General features: G+C 35.5%; 1 protein-coding gene across 1 annotated transcript in view; it reads left to right on the top strand.

Annotated features, from left to right (window-relative positions):
* The window catches only part of MTMR9 (myotubularin related protein 9), a 52,411-nt gene that overhangs the window by 23,177 nt on the left and 12,402 nt on the right, over positions 1-16,832 (top strand). Inside the window, exons 3-7 of the mRNA XM_001373496.4 lie at positions 3,013-3,138; positions 4,787-4,960; positions 10,257-10,474; positions 12,531-12,692; positions 15,068-15,209. Of these exons, the coding sequence (XP_001373533.1) occupies positions 3,013-3,138; positions 4,787-4,960; positions 10,257-10,474; positions 12,531-12,692; positions 15,068-15,209 (822 nt within the window). The remainder of the gene's footprint in view (positions 1-3,012; positions 3,139-4,786; positions 4,961-10,256; positions 10,475-12,530; positions 12,693-15,067; positions 15,210-16,832) is intronic.

Genomic DNA, 16,832 nt, shown 5'->3' with positions numbered 1-16,832 from the left:
CCTGCTGGTTGAGCCCATCTTCCAGTCAGCTTTCAAAGTGATCTTCTTAAAGCATAGATCTGAACAAGTCACTCTCCTGTTCAGTAAACTCCAGTGGCTCCCTGTCACTTCTAGGATCAAAAATAAAATTTTCTTATTTGGCTTTTAAGGTCCCTCAAAACTTGGCAACCCCTGGCTTTCCAATCTTATTCCTTATATCTCCTTCACCCTCTACCATCTACTCTATAATCCAAGATATTGACTTCTTTGCTCTTCTTGGTTTAAGACACTCCATCTAAAGGCTTAGGGCCTTTTTCGCTAGTTTTTCCTTATACCTGGAATGCTTTCTCCTTATTTCTGCAGTCTTTACTTATCTTCCTTCAGGTTCCAGCTAAAGTATCAGCTTTTCCCTATCCTTTATAATGCTATTGCCCTCTCTCTGATGATTTTATCCTGTATGTGGTTTGTTTTTATATAGTCATTTGCATATTGTTTCCCCATGACTGCCCTCCTTGAGTAGGGACTGTCTTTAGGGTTCTATTTTGTTTTGTTTTTGTATTCCCAGCTCTTAGCCTAAACTCTAAAAGTCCAAAACAACTCAAACCCACCCCTCTGCCAAATTCTTGAAGGCACTCCTTTTTCAGTCCTTTTGTAGTCTTAAGTTAGGCAATATCCTGAACTCCCTAATCACTCTCTTGCCATTTAATTCTCCATAAGATCTCTCAAGTCTGACCCTTTATTTTGATTGATACCTTATCTTAAGTTAAGCCTTCTTCACCTCTTACCTTGGTTATTGTAATGACCTAATTGTTCTGCCTGTTGCAAATCTCTCTCCATTCCAGACTTTTATATGCTGCTCCCAAAGGGATTTTCCCATGTTATGTCCATATCACTTTCTTGCATAGTAAAACTCCATGGCTCCCCGTTTCCTATAAGAGAAAATATAAACATCCCTATTTAGATTTTTAAAGCCCTTCATAATCTAGCCCTGACCTATCTTTCCAGACATAAATGATTCCTTTTACCACCCTTTGTAATCTAGGCAAAGTGACCTTCTCTTTGTTCTTCAGACATAATACTCTATCACCCTCAAATACAACACTCATCTCCCTTTACCATATTTTTGCCCTTCTTATCCCCTGGACCTGGATTGTATTTCCTCTTTCTACCTCATAGAATTCCTTTCTTCAGGATTTAACTAAAGCCACTGACTTTCTCCTACTTGAAGCTTTTTCTGATCTCCCAACTATTAGTGCCTTTCCTATTTGTACATATAATTTGTACATATTTATTTGTGTTTATCCTCTACTATGTATATATTTGTAATTATTTTCTTTATGTTCTGTCTATACTTATTGTTCTATGATGGAACATAAATTCCTTGCAAATAGAGATTGTTTCTTGCATTTGTATGCACATTGCATGGTTCATTGTAGATGCTTAATGAGTACTTGTTGGTCAGTTGATATGCAGTGCAAACATTTTCACTCTTCTACAGTTTATTTGCTAATTCCATATTAATTTTATTTGTGCTACAGCTTTTAAGTTTTATATAGTCAAAATTATTTGTTTTATTTCCTTCATCCTTTGCCTAGTTAGGAATTTTCCTAATCCTGGTCACTAACAATAACAGATGTTATATTCTTATGATTTTTTTACATAATATGACCTTTTATATTTGGTCTTCTGGCTGCTTTAGGTCATAGTTTTTTCATCTGAAAATTAGGGGAAGGCACTAGATTACCTCTAGAGTTTCTTCCAGTTCTAGGTCTATGTTAATTGGGAATAAGATGATGTTCTATTCTGACAAACTACTTTAAAATTTTCTCTCAAGAATACTTATCAAAAAGATTTTTCCCCAGGAACTAATATTCTTCAGTTTATCAAATGTTAAACTCCCATCTTTGATTGCTACTACTTTTTGCTTGTGTTTCTTGATATCGGGTAGTTTTGATGACTAGTTTTATAATATACGTTAAGATCTGATAATGCTAAGCCCCCTTAATTCTCTTTTTTCATTATATCTATTAAGATTCTACACCTTTTGTTTTTCCAAATAAATTTTGTTATTTTTAATATCCCTTTTGTAATATGGTATTAACAATAAATGTAAATTATATAGTATTTTCATTATATTGGCATGACATATCCATGAGCAGTGAGTATCCAGTTATTTTTCTCCTTTTATTTCTCTATATGCACTTTGTTAGGTTGAATTATCAGGACATAGTGAATTTGGATTTATTGGATCATTAAGCTCTCACTATGTGTCAGCCATTGTCCTAAGTGCTGTTATACAGAAAAAGGTTAAAAAAAAAAAGACACTGCTCCCAGAAGCTTACCATCTAATTGGAAAGATAACATGCAACACCTATGTAGAGACAGGCTATGGGGAACTTAGAAATAATCAACAGAGATAGGGCACTAGAATTTAGAAGGAATGAGAGAGGCATTTTGTAGTTATTTTGAATGAAAATATGTTTCTATTATCTCAAGCATAATATTAAATGTAATTTCAGAGGGAAGGCAATAAGATTAAGGAGGACTGGGAAATGTTCTTTGTAGACTATGCAACTTTAGCTTAGACTTGAAGGAACCCCAAAGTCTTGAGATAGAGAGAATTCCATACATAGTGGATAGTTTGCAAATACTTACAAAGTTGGGAAATGGTATGTTGGGTAGAAGGAACAAAGCTAATTGCATGTCTAATCCATTCGATTGTTAGCTTATTTAGGGCTGGAACTGTTTTGCCTTTACTTGTAACCTAGCATTTAACACACTGTCTGGCACATAGTGGACATTAAATAAATCCTTATCTATCTCATTTGATATTATCTAATGAGATAATATATTTTTAAAAAAGCTTTGCAGACCTTTAAGGCACTAAATGAATATTAACTTGTCATTATTGTTGTTATTTTGGTTTTTTCAAATCCATTGTTGAATCAGGCCAAGTATAAGCAGTGACATCTTTTCCATGAAAAGTAAAACTGGCTTCCCCAGCTTCTTAAATGTTGCTTTGTTTTCATCTAGGCTTTGTCAACCTTGGACTCCATCACGCTGATGTATCCTTTCTTTTACCGACCCATGTTTGAAGTGGTAGAAGATGGCTGGCATATGTTTCTTCCTGAGAAAGAATTTGAGCTCTTCTCTTCAGTTGTAAGTCACCTTTCAAGAATCATGCCTAATTGAAGGTCAAAATGCTGCCCTTTGAAACTTACCTTTATTCCTCTAAGAAAAATTAGGATAAATCAATTTCTCCAAACCCTCAGAAACTTTTGTGATAAGGAAAAAAACTTTGTCATTTAGAAGTAAGCCTATTAATTCCTAATAGTGAAGCTTAACATATCCTTCCATTGGGAGTTAACTTTATTCTGAATATTTTATGTGCCATTTTATATAATTTTTCAGAATACTCACACTCTGACCTAAGTCTTTAGACTTAGTTGATGAGCAACTGGAGGCTTCAAACTAAGAACAAATGTGATGGAGACCTTCTCTGTGCTCTTATATTGTATGACTACCAAAGGAGGATGTGGGCTATCCAGTAGTTAAACTATTTCTCTTACCTACCCATTTTCTTCCTCATCCTTTTCTTTGAGGATGAAACCACTAATCTTTAGTGATATCTCCTATAACTAAGAGCTCTCAGTTTCCACAGAGTTTCCATTTTAACTTACAATAACTATCTTTTGCAATAAATGAGCTCTTAGAATTTTTTTTCCCCAGCACACCTATATTGTATAACATGATACTATTATGAATAAGGAAGATAATATATGAGGCTGCCAGATGGTACAGTGGATGGGGCAATGGGTCTGAATTCAAATGTGGCCTGATATACTTACTGGCTTTGTGACCCTGAACAAGTTACTGTTACTCTGTCTGCCTCAATTTCCTCTATTAGAAAATGGGGATAATAAAAGCACCTACCTCACAGGTTTGTTATGATGATCAAATGAGATGATATTTATAAAGCATTTAGTTCAGCTTCACACATAGTAGGTACTCTATAAAATGTTTACTCCCTTAATATAGCCATGTCCATTCTTAATTACTGATCTAAATCTATAAGATTGGTGTGTATTTTAGCTGCTAGCTCCTTTTGATGGATTTCATCAGTAGAAAATATTAATTATAGATGCAGATAAAGTAGCCTAAATTGATTTTGGGGTCTTGTAATTCTAACTTCTTGATCATATTTTTAAATATCATATTTTTATCATATTTTTGAGTATCTGTTCAGATACTTTAAAAAAATTAACAGGTAGAACATAAAATTGATTATTTAAACAATCAGATTAGTATATTCAGCTCTGGATGTCACATTTTGACAGTGGCATTGACAAATTAGAATGTATCCTAGAGGTACATGGAAAACTGAGGCAATAAGACACCAGGACCTATGAGGAGCAATTGATTGAGTATATGAAGGCTAACTGGAGATAAGATAGTTTCAGATATTTGAAAGGAGCCCAGGTAGAAAGAGGGGAAAGAAGATTTGTTCAGTGTTTGCATAGAAAGCTTGATCAGAACTAGTAAGATGAAGTGACCAGGACAGATTCTGGCTCAGCACAGGGAAAATTTTCAAGTCAGTAGAGAGATCTAGCTGGAAAACAGGTTTCTAGAGGGGGGGAGAGACTGACCCTTCCCTGAGGGGTATTGAGGCAGACATGGGAGGGAATTCTCCTAAATGGAGTTTTGGATTGGGAATTTGTCATGTCTTTTTCAGCTCATTTGATGATTTTTATTTTGTTCCATTAAGATTCTGGCCCAGGTATGAAAAATCCTCATTTGTATTTTACAGACCAATGAATGGAGGCTGAGCTATGTCAATAAGGATTTTACTGTTTGCCCCTCCTACCCTCCAATAGTTACTGTGCCCAACTGCATTGATGATGAGGCCCTTAAGAAAGTGGCTACATTTCGTCATGGTGGGCGCTTCCCAGTACTTAGTTATTACCATAAAAAAAATGGAATGGTAAGTATAGTTTGACTGTTTGGTTTCTTGAAGAACCTCATACTTTTTTAAAATTTAAGTTAATTTATTTAGTTAATTTAGAACATTATTCCTTGGTTACAAGAATTATATTATTTCCCTCCCTCCCCTCCCCCCACCCACGTGCAATTTCATTGGGTATTATATGTGTCCTTGATCAAAACCTATTTCCATGTTGTTGGTGTTTTCATTAGGATATTCATTTAGAGTATACATCCCCAGCCATATCCCCTTGACCCATGTATTGAAGCAGTTGTTTTTTCTTCTGTGTTTCTACTCCCACAGTTTTTCCTCTGAATGTGGATAGTGTTCTTTCTCGTAGATTGCTCCAAGTTGTTCAGATCACTGCATTGCCACTAATGGAGAAGTCCATTACATTTGATTGTACCACAGTGCATCAGTCTCTGTATATAATGTTCTCTTAGTTCTGCTCCTCTCACTCTGCATCAATTCCTGGAGGTTGTTCCAGTTCACATAGAATTCTCCACTTTATTATTCCTTTGAGCACAATAGTATTCCATCACCAACATATACCACAGTTTGTTCAGCCATTCCCCAATTGAAGGGCATCCCCTCATTTTCCAACTTTTTTGCCACCACAAAGACGCAGCTATGAATATTCTTGTACATGTCTTTTTCCTTATTATCTCTTTGGGGTACAAACCCAGCAGTGCTATGACTGGATCAAAGGGTAGGCAGTCTTTTAGCGCCTTTTGGGCAAAGTTCCAAATTGCCCTCCAGAATGGTTGGATCAATTCACAACTCCACCAGCAATGCATTAATGTCTCAACTTTGCCACATCCCCTCCAGCATTCATTACTTTCCATTGCTGTCATGTTTACCAATCTGCTAGGTGTGAGGCGGTACCTCAGAGTTGTTTTGATTTGCATTTCTCTGATTATAAGATATTTAGAACACTTTTTTCATGTGCTTATTAATAGTTTTGATTTCTTTGACTGAAAATTCCCTATTCATGCCCCTTGCCCATTTATCAATTGGAGAATGTCTTGATTTTTTTCTACAATTGGTTTAGCTCTTTATAAATTTGAGTAATTAGACCTTTGTCAGAGGTTTTTGTTATGAAGATTGCTTCCCAATTGGTTGCTTCCCTTCTAATTTTGGTTGCATTGGTTTTGTTTGTACAAAACCTTTTTAATTTGATGTAATAAAAATTATTTATTTTACATTTTGTGATTTTTTTCTAGCTCTTGCTTGGTTTTAAAGTCTTTCCTTTCCAAAGATCTGACATGTATACTATTCTGTGTTGACTTAATTTGCTTATAGTTTCCTTCTTTATATTCAGATCTTTCACCAATTCTGAGTTTATCTTGGTGTAGTGTGTGAGATGTTGATCCAAACCTAATGTCTCCCATACTGTCTTCCAATTTTCCCAGCAGTTTTTATCAAATAGTGGATTTTGGTCTCAAAAGCAGGGATCTTTGGGCTTATCATAGACTGTCTTGCTGAGGTCACTTACCCCAAGTCTATTCCACTGGTCCTCCTCTCTGTTGCTTAGCCAGTACCAAATTGTTTTGATGACCACTGCTTTATAGTATAGTTTGAGATCTGAGACTGCAAGGCCTCCTTCCTTTGCATTTTTTTTTCATGATTTCCCTGGATATCCTTGATCTTTTGTTCTTCCAAATGAACTTTGTTATGGTTTTTTCTAATTCAGTAAAAAAGTTTTTTGGAAGTTCAATGGGTATGGCACTGAATAAGTAAATTAATTTGGGTAGGATTGTTATTTTTATTATGTTAGCTCATCCTACCCATGAGCAATTAATGTTTTTCCAGTTGTTTAGATCTAGTTTTAATTGTGTGGAGAGTGCTTTGTAGTTGTGTTCATATAGTTCCTATGTTTGTCTTGGCAGATAGATTCCTAAGTATTTTATATTTTCTAGAGTGATTTTACATGGAATTTCTCTTTCTAATTCTTGCTGCTTAGATGTGTTGGACATATATAGAAATGCTGATGACTTATGTGGGTTTATTTTGTATCCTTCAACTGTGCTAAAGTTGTTGGTTATTTTTTCTAGCTTTTTGGTTGATTCTCTAGGATTTTTTAAGGAGACCATCATATCATCTGCAAAGAGTGATAACTTGGTCTCCTCATTGTTAATACCGTCAATGTTTTTTTCTTCTCTAATCGCTCCAGCTAGAGTTTCTAGTACAATGTTAAATAATAGAGGTGATAATGGGCATCCTTGTTTCACTCCTGATCTTATTGGGAATGCATCTAGTTTTTCCCTATTGCAGATGATGTTAGCTGATGGTTTTAGATATATACTGCTTATTATTTTTAGGAAAGGCCCTCTATTCCTATGCTTTCTAGTGTTTTCAACAGGAATGGTTGATGTATTTTGTCAAAGGCTTTTTCTGCATCTATTGAGATAATCATGAGATTTTTGTTGGTTTGCTTGTTAATATGGTCAATTATGTGGATGGTTTTCCTAATATTGGACCATCCTTGCATTCCTGGTATGAATCCTACCTGGTCATAGTGAATAACCCATGTGATGACTTGCTGGAGTCTTTTTGCTAGTATCCTATTTAAAATTTTTACATTTATATTCATTAAGGAGATTGGTCTGTAGCTTTCTTTCTCTCTTTTTGACCTGCCTGGCTTTGGGATCAGTACCATGTTTGTGTCATAGAATGAATTTGGTAGAACTCTTTCTTGGCCTATTCTGTCAAATAGTTTGTTTAATATTGGGATTAGTTGTTCTTTGAATGTTTGATAGAATTCATTTGTGAATCCATCTGGACCTGGGGATTTTTTCTTAGTGAGTTCTTTGATGGCTTGTTCAGTTTCTTTTTCTGATATGGGGTTGTTTAGGTAGTCTATTTCTTCCTCTTTTAGTCTAGGCCATTTATATTTTTGTAAATATTCATCCATATCATCTAGATTGCCATATTTATTGCCATATAATTGGGCATAATAGTTTTTAATAATTGCCTCTTCATTAGAGGTGAGGGTCTGTCTACCTTTTCATCTTGGATATTGTCAATTTGTTTTTCTTCTTTCCTTTTTTTAATTAGATTGACCTGTACTTTGTCTATTTTATTTGTTTTTTCAAAGTACCAGCTTCTAGTCTTATTTATTAAATCAATAGTTCTTTGACTTTGGGTTTTATTAATTTCTCCTTTAATTTTTAGGATCTGTAATTTAGTTTTCATCTGAGGGTTTTTAATTTGTTCACTTTCTAGTTTTTTAATTTGTATGCCCAATTCATTGACCTCTGCCCTCTAGTTTGTTAATATATGAACTCAAGGATATAAATTCCCCCCTAAGTACTGCTTTGTCTGCATCCCATAGGTTTTGAAAGGATGTCTCATTGTCACTTTCTTCAATGAAATTATTAATTGTTTCTATGATTTGTTCTTTAATTGATTTTGGAGAATTGTTTTGTTTAATTTCCAATTAATTTTTTATTTGCCTCTCCATGTACCCTTACTAATTATTATTTTCATTGCATTGTGATCTGAGAAGGTTGCATTTATTATTTCTGCTCTTTTGTACCTGTTTGCAATGTTTTTATGCCCAAATACATGGTCAATCTTTGTGAATGTACCATGTGCTGCTGAAAAGAAGGTGTATTCTTTTTTGTCCCTATTTATTTTTCTCCACATATCTACTAACTAATTTTTTAAAGATTTCATTCACTTTTCTTACCTCTTTCTTATTTATTTTTTGGTTTGATTTATCTAATTCTGATAGAGGAAGGCTCAGGTCTCCCACTAGTATAGTTTTTCTATCTATTTTATCCTTAAGCTCCACTAGTTTCTCCTTTAGAAATTTGGATGCTATGCCATTTGGTGCATACATGTTGAGTACTGATATTTCTTCATTGTCTATACTGCCTTTTATCAGGATGTAATTACCTTCCCTATCCCCTTTAATCAGATCTATTTTTACTTTGGCTTTGTCAGATATCATGATAGCGACTCCTGCCTTCTTTTTATCAGTTGATGCCCAATAGATTTGACTCCATCCTCTTACTTTGATCCTATGTGTATCTACCTTCCTCATGTGTGTTTCTTGTAGACAGCATATGGTAGGGTTTTGGATTCTAATGCACTAATCCACTCTGCTATTTGCTTGCATTTTATGGGTGAGTTCATTCCATTCACATTCAGGGTTGGACATTAGGGATCCCATTGCAGACTGTTTCCTTTGATCAGGTATTCTTCACACCTCAAACTCAGAAAACCCAGATTTTTTTTTTACCTTCAAAACATAGCTCAAAGAACTACCCTTTATAAGACTTGACCAAGCAAGTGTAAGGATAATTTCACACAAGTAAGCTGCAATTAGTTTGTGATTAGTTTTAAGGAACTTGATTTCATGATTTAAAACCATTTTCATGTGTGTTTATTATTAGAATTATATTATGCTATAGGAAACAGTTGTTATAAATACAACAAATGAATAATTGTCCCTTCCTAAAGTAGACATTGTCTCATCAGTTCAAATCCATGTCACATGAATATTTGTGATGGTTGATGTTATCTTTTACCTACTTCATGATCTTCATTGATGAGAGTGAGTTGGTAAGAAATGCTCATAGACTGATAAATGTGTCATATGTGTAATTGTTTTCTAATCTAATATAAAGAATGTTTTCTAACTGAATAATGCTTACCTCTTAGAAGAGCAAACATAATCTTTACATTATTTCACAGGTGGATATATGGTGAAAAATATGAACTGGGCACATATTTTTTATCTCCCCAAAGTGGGAAAGCAGTCGCAAACCCATTTGTAATGAAAATAAACAATCAAAAATCAGAACTAGAAAATGTTTCTTGGCTTCTCTTCCTAAGACTTAAGAAACAGCATAGTTTAATGGGTAGAGAGCTGGCTTTGAAGCCAAGAGGACCTCTGTTTCAGTTCCTCCTCTCATACATGGTGATTTATGACCTTGGACAAGTAGTCTAATGTCTCAGTGCTCTAGGTAATTCTCTAATACTGAGTTTCAGAGAAAATGACAACCTGCTTTGGTAGAAGGAATATCCTCTTCTTGCAGTTCCCTGTATCAAAATCACAGGTCTAGTCCCTGTCCCTATTCCCTATTCCAGGACTTGGTAAATAATCAGGGATATTGTTTTATCAGCTTTTCCCAAACTATATAATCTGCTCCTTAGCTCACCTCATCTTACAAGGACTCAGGTTTCTTTGGACATATTATTTTGAATCTTTTTCAGTTCAGCTAATTCACTTCTTAATTTTTGCCAGTTTTTTGTGCCTTCTTGAATTTTAAACTGCTGTCTTTTCTAGGTGATGATCCGAAGTAGTCAGCCACTAACAGGCACAAATGGGAGACGCTGCAAAGAGGATGAAAAACTTATCAATGCTACCCTTCGTGCGGGAAAACGAGGCTACATTATTGACACTCGGTCTCTAAATGTGGCTCAACAAGCTAGAGCTAAAGGGGGTGGTTTTGAGCAGGAAGCTCATTATCCTCAGTGGAGACGCATCCACAAGTCCATTGATAGGTAAAACCAACAGAGATGATAATATAGGGCCTTTTAAAATAAAAGATAATCATGATAGTTGGGTTCTTAACTAGTAGAAGTTGTTTGTTTAAATAGTTCCATACATGCTGCTTATAATCAAAGTTGTACTGTACTTTCTTAGTATTTGATGCAATGAGGAATGATCAAAGAATACCCCAGGTGCTGAAGGTGTCACAGGCTATCCTTCTGAATCATCCTTATCCTTCTTACTGCAAAATCTGCCCCTTAGCCAATAATATCATGGTCAATCTTGTTCTTAAAACATGACTGTTCATAAATTCCAAAGCTGTAAGACATAGATTTTACATATATGTTACATATATTGTGTCCAGTCCACCAACTTTTATAATTAACTAGCATTTTCCCCTATTTATCTTGTCCCTATTTGCTAAACACTTCTGAATAAATTGTGGCCAAAACCACTGGCACAGACATTTGGTACTGATAGGCATTGGAGCCAGAAGAACATCAGGGAAGTCTGAAGTAGCTATGGTTGCCTAATGTTTGGGTTGATGGTCCCAGGCCCCTGAAGGAGCATTGGACAAACTTTGCTCTAATCTCAGGTACAGAAATTTTTTCACAAGAAGTCCAGGGTGACAGGTTTTATCTACAAATCTAAGCATTCAAACAAGTTTCTTTATTCTTATTGGGGGGTGATAGATGACAAAAGTGATAAAGTTATAATAGGTTAAATTTAAGCTTAGAGGCATCTTAGCTTCCCTTCAGGGGTTAATAGCTTGTGTGACTATGAGCATTTAACTAAATCTCTCTGGAGCCCTAGTTTCCTTATCTATAATATATGACATGATATATGCCTGCAGGGAGGAAGCAAGCATTTCCTAAGTACTTGTTGTGTGTCAGGCACTGTAAACTCTACAAATATTATTTCATTGGATCCTCACAGCAACCCTGGGCAGTAGGTGCTATTAGCATCCCCCATTTTACAGATGAAGAAACTTAGACAGGCATTGGTTAAATACCTTGCCTAGGCCCACAGCTATTAAGTGTCTGAGGCTGGTTTTGAACTCAAGTCTTTGTGACTCCAGACCCAGGACTCTATCTATATACAGTGATACCTAGCTGCCTACAGGGTAGTTATAATGACTGTCAAATAAAAATATTAATATTGTATTATGCATTTTAGGCACAATTTTGCCTGAATCAATTTTTATTAACTCTACATTATTCTAAGTACAAGCATTTGTATCTCAGAACAAGAATTGTCCAAACTGACTTAGTCCCCTTTATTCCTCAGACATCTCTCTACCATAAGACAATATGAGATATTTTGTAGAAATCATGAACAAGGAGAAAGTCACATTCTGTTAAAATAACATTTTGGGTTAATATTCTACTTCATCTAATAGAATAATAGTCACTTAATGCTCTCCTAGAACTTTTCATTTCCTTCTTTGACAACCCTAGCCAGTGTTCTCCTGAAGTAATCAAAAATACCTCCCTGAGATCACTATTTTAATCCTTTCAGAAGAAAAAGGAAGGACTACTCTTAGGTTATAACTCTCATCCCTTCAAGGAATGAGGAAGGCAATGATCTTAATTAAACTAGGAGTATTTTTTGTTCCAGATTTGATTGCCATTTTCTCAGAACTCTAGCTTTGGTTCTTGATGGATTGCTAATTTCCCTCAAGGGAAAAGTCTTTTGAGGCCGCATGAGTAGTCTTAGCTTTTGTGTATCATGGAACCCTTTTATAACCTATGGTCTCCTTCTCAAGATAATGTTTTTAAATGCATAAAGCAAAATACATAAGTTTACAGAGGAAACCAGTTATGTTGAAGAACTGTTACAAAATAATTTTTAAAAAACAAACAAGCTTATAGACCCCCCCAAGTTAAAAATCCTTATATTAGAAAAGTGTTTATTTTTTAATATTTTCAGTTGAACTAAAAATGTTTTAATGTGTTCCTACATTATCAAATGAGTAATATTTGTAAAATACTTTGTAAATGTTATAGTGTTTTGAAATGCCATCTATTTTTTAATAGTGATCTGAATTGTTTTTGTTTTCCCCAAAAGGTATCATATTCTTCAGGAAAGCTTGATAAAACTTGTAGAAGCCTGTAATGACCAATCACATAACATGGACCGGTGGCTTAGCAAATTAGAGGCTTCTAATTGGTTGACTCACATCAAAGAGATTCTAACCACTGCTTGCCTGGCCGCTCAGTGTATTGACAGGTAAAGTGCACCTCTGGAACCTTCATGTGGCTCTTGTTGGCCAGACTTTGATTTACATAGGATTCTAGGCAGATAACGTGTTTCTATTTGCTTTCAATTCTGCATCTTTGCTTCAGAACATAGTTTTGGTCTTCACATCATGTGCTATACAAGGCAACAGCAATAATAAAAGCAAGAATTATTGCTTTCAGATTTATAAAGCAATTTACAAATAGTATCTCACTTTATCTTCCAACAACCATTTGAGGTAGTTCTTCTTATAAGGTTAAGTGAATTGCCCAGGGTCACCCAGTTAATAAGTGTTTGGGGCCACATTTGATATATCTTCTTAGTTCCAGGTCCAAGGGTCTAGCCATTACCCCACTTTGCTATAAGTAATTTGTTTACAAATATCTCATATGATCCTTGCAACAACCCTGTGAAATAGGTGCTATTATCACTCCTGTTTTCTAGATGAGGAAACTGAGGCAGACAACAGTTAAATGACTTAAGAACCTATTTATGTGCCAGTCACTGGATTAGGTACCAGGAATACAATTATAAAGAAATTAAGTAAGAAAGAACTGCAAAAACAGTGGGACAGGAAGAATCTGAAGTTCAAATCCAGTCTCAGAAGCTTACTAACTGTATAACCCTGGATAAGTCACTGCCTCAGTTTCCTCATCTGTAAAATGGGTATTATAATAATAGCTCTTGCTTCATAGGGTTGTTACAAGTTTCACATAATAATCGTAAAGCACTTAGCACAGTGTCTGATACATAGTAATTGTTTAATAAATGCTTGTTTCTTCCTTCTTCCTTTCCCAGTTCTCCTTAGAGAGAGAAACAAACATCTGGGAAGAATACTAGACTGAGTACAGATTGGAAAATCCAGGGGGAAAACCTAATCTTTTTTTTCAGCCTAGGTCACAAGGGAGGAAACTCCTATAAAAATCCTTATAGCTCAGAAAGTGCAATAGGACCTGCAACTATATACTACAGCAAGGAACAGTCATGTATAACCTCAGACTGGGACTGATTTTACAGGGAAAGTGCCTGGGAGTTAACCAGCAGCCGTGAGGCTCTGACCCTGGCGTTGAGTCTCAGATTTAGCCCAAACCCAGTGTGAAATGTAGCTGAATAACCAGAGGAGGGACCTGAAACCCAAAAAGGAATCAGCAGCTCTATTCTCCTGAACCTACAGAACCTTCCAACTAGCTAAGAAGGGCTGGAACAAGTAGTATTCTATTGGAATTTCATCAAGGGGCAGGTCTACAGTTGTGTCTCCCAGGCTCAAATTGAAGTCAGAAACTTGAAAAGTTCAGCCCTGGAAGAAGATATTCAGACTTCACCCTAGATCAGACTACTTTGTGTATTCTGAAAGTTTGTAGGTCTCTGGCTTGACCCACACCTGAGATCCTTGAATACTAGATACTTGAATATTAGCCCTGATACTAGATGATGTAGATATACATATTTGACACTCCCTCAAATACTAAGCTCCCAAGTCCTCAACTTACTTACTCCACATGACCTATACCTCCACCCCACCACAGCTACACAGAAGGGGGACATACCCTTCATCCTGCAAAACAAATGTACCACTTCCATGTTCATTAACTCTAGTTCCCTTATCTGATCACTCTTTTGTGATTCCACCTTTACCTTTGCCTTATAACCCCAGACTTTGCTCTTCCTCCAAACCAGGACCTCCAGTTTTTCTACTCCTGAGTTTTTTGCCAAACCATCAATCAAACTTACACTAACTATATTCTCCTCCTTTTCCCAATCTTGACCCCTTATTAAATCATTTCAATTCTACACTTTTTTGAGTTCTTTTTCCCTTTATCCTATTAACAACTACCATGCAAAGTCTCAGTTTTGGATTTTATCCACTATCCATTGCCTTAGCTCTGTAAAAACTAAATTACATTAACATTCTGGTTCTTAGTTTCTATAGAGTTTATTAATATTTACTTGAAATAGAGAGCATAGAGATAGAGGGAGATTTAAGCCTTTCTAATCTAGCCATGTGGTGCTCTTCACATGGCTATTTCAGCCACAGTCCTGCACCACTGTGTTCAAGGGAATAGAGCGAGCCCACTTCCTGAAACCCCCTCTTTTATTTCTTCTCTTTTACTCCTGGATCCTAACCCGATCCTTTCCAGGTCATTGTGTCTATATCACTTCTCCTGTGACCTATATTTTGAGTGCCCTCATGTCCATACAATCACGTGATATAAGTCTATCAGTCTTAATAAGACTGAGACCCTGTTGGGCTGTGGAGAAATATACATTGCCTTACAAGTTATTTGTACTCAATAAATGTTTATTGTTAACAGAGTTCATTGAACATGTCGGGAGTATCCCATTTGTGCTCTGGATTTTCCTATCAGGGAAGGAGCATCAGTATTGATTCATGGAACAGAGGGAACTGATTCTACACTTCAGGTTACCTCCTTGGCCCAGATCATCTTGGAACCAAAATGTAGGACCATCCGTGGTTTTGAGGCTCTTGTAGAGAGAGAGTGGCTACAGGTAAGAACTGCATGATTCTCATAGAAATTGCCATCATTTATTCAAAAGGAATTGTTCCTTATGTATTGATTTCTCCTTTATTGTAGTAGCTCTCTCCTTATTCATTGCTACCACATTTTCAATGAAAAGTTTTCTATTTTATTTATAGACAAATAATTCCTTTATCTTAATGCCTATTGAATGAATGAATTCAAACTAACAAATAGTGTTTATATGGAAGGCACTGTAGGACAAAGAAATATATGGCTATCCCTATTTTACTGCAGTTTTGCTATAGGAATTAAGTAGAAACTTTATTCACTTTGGACTAGAGTAGAGATGGAAGGAAGGATATAGTTTGAGCTGGACTTTTTAGGATAGGAAGGAGTCTACTTATCTGGTTATTCTTTGTCAGTTTTCCTTCAGAGTTATTCATTATATCTGTACAGATGATTCCCCAATTAATGCATTTTCCCTAGTCTCTTCTAATTTCCATATTCTGAGTGCCTGTTAAATATCTCTGCCTATATGGCAACACATTAAACTGCCTTTGAGTCACAAACCCTTACTTATTGATGACCATGTGCCTTTGTTTAATTTACAAATTGTATCATTTTAACCAGAAGTTAAGGATTTTATTCTGAAAAGATATTCCAAAAAAGCAGTGTTATGTCAAGTAAAATCTCATGCCATAGCATGACAGAAATCACCTTACCTTTACACTCTAGTGCTATGAAAAACTATATTTAATGAATTATTGTAGCAAAAAAAAATCATACTTTATATTGCTGTAAAACTAGAGCTTCTGTGGAGTAAAAATTTATCATTTATAATTATAGCTCAATCTTATTATGATGCTATTATTTTTTTTAACAAACCCTTACCTACTGTCTTAAAATTGATACTAAATATTTATTCCGAGGCAGAAGAGTGGTTAAGGGCTTGGCAAAGGGGGCAGAGTGACTTGCCCAGGGTCACACAGTTAGGAAGTATCTGAGGCTAGATTTGAACCTAGGTCCTTCCATTTCCAGACCTGGTTTTCTTACCTACTCAGCCACCTAGCTATTCCTCGAATGTTCTCAACACTTAAAAATACTTAATACCATCTGTGTTCTTGACAGTGACCGTTGTGTTTTATGTATTTTGTGTTATATGATGCTGTGTTACTCTTCCTTCCTCCCTCTTCCCCTCCTTTTCCATCCTCCAGAAGCAATGTATAGCCCTCTATTTACTCTATGATTCAGGTATGATTTTAATGGTTATTGAAATCCTCAAAATTAATGGAAATTATTTCTATTAATTATATCAATTAACATTATATAAAACCCCAAATTTTAGTACTTTGTTATAGGTGTTGCTTTGATATGTGAGGTTGAATACTTGCAAGGTCATTCTGCTTCGGTTGAGATCTGGAGGGTAAAAAAGCAGAACTTGAGCATTATTGATTATGTATAATGACTATTACTGCAGAGTATTATTTCAACTACTCATTTGGACAGTAAGTGACATATTCTTCTGAATATTTCTCTATACCACAGTTTTCCAAATGTATTTGACCATATAATACTTGAGCTTGTAATGTGTTCTTGAGAACATGGGATATCTTTAGATAAAGATGGCTTAGAGAAATGTTGAAGCTAAACC

The sequence above is a fragment of the Monodelphis domestica genome, chromosome 1 (assembly GCF_027887165.1).
Source record: "Monodelphis domestica isolate mMonDom1 chromosome 1, mMonDom1.pri, whole genome shotgun sequence".
Lineage (NCBI taxonomy): Eukaryota > Metazoa > Chordata > Mammalia > Didelphimorphia > Didelphidae > Monodelphis > Monodelphis domestica.
The sequence above is the reverse complement of the archived record's forward strand: the minus strand, read 5'-3'. Positions and strand labels throughout refer to the sequence as shown.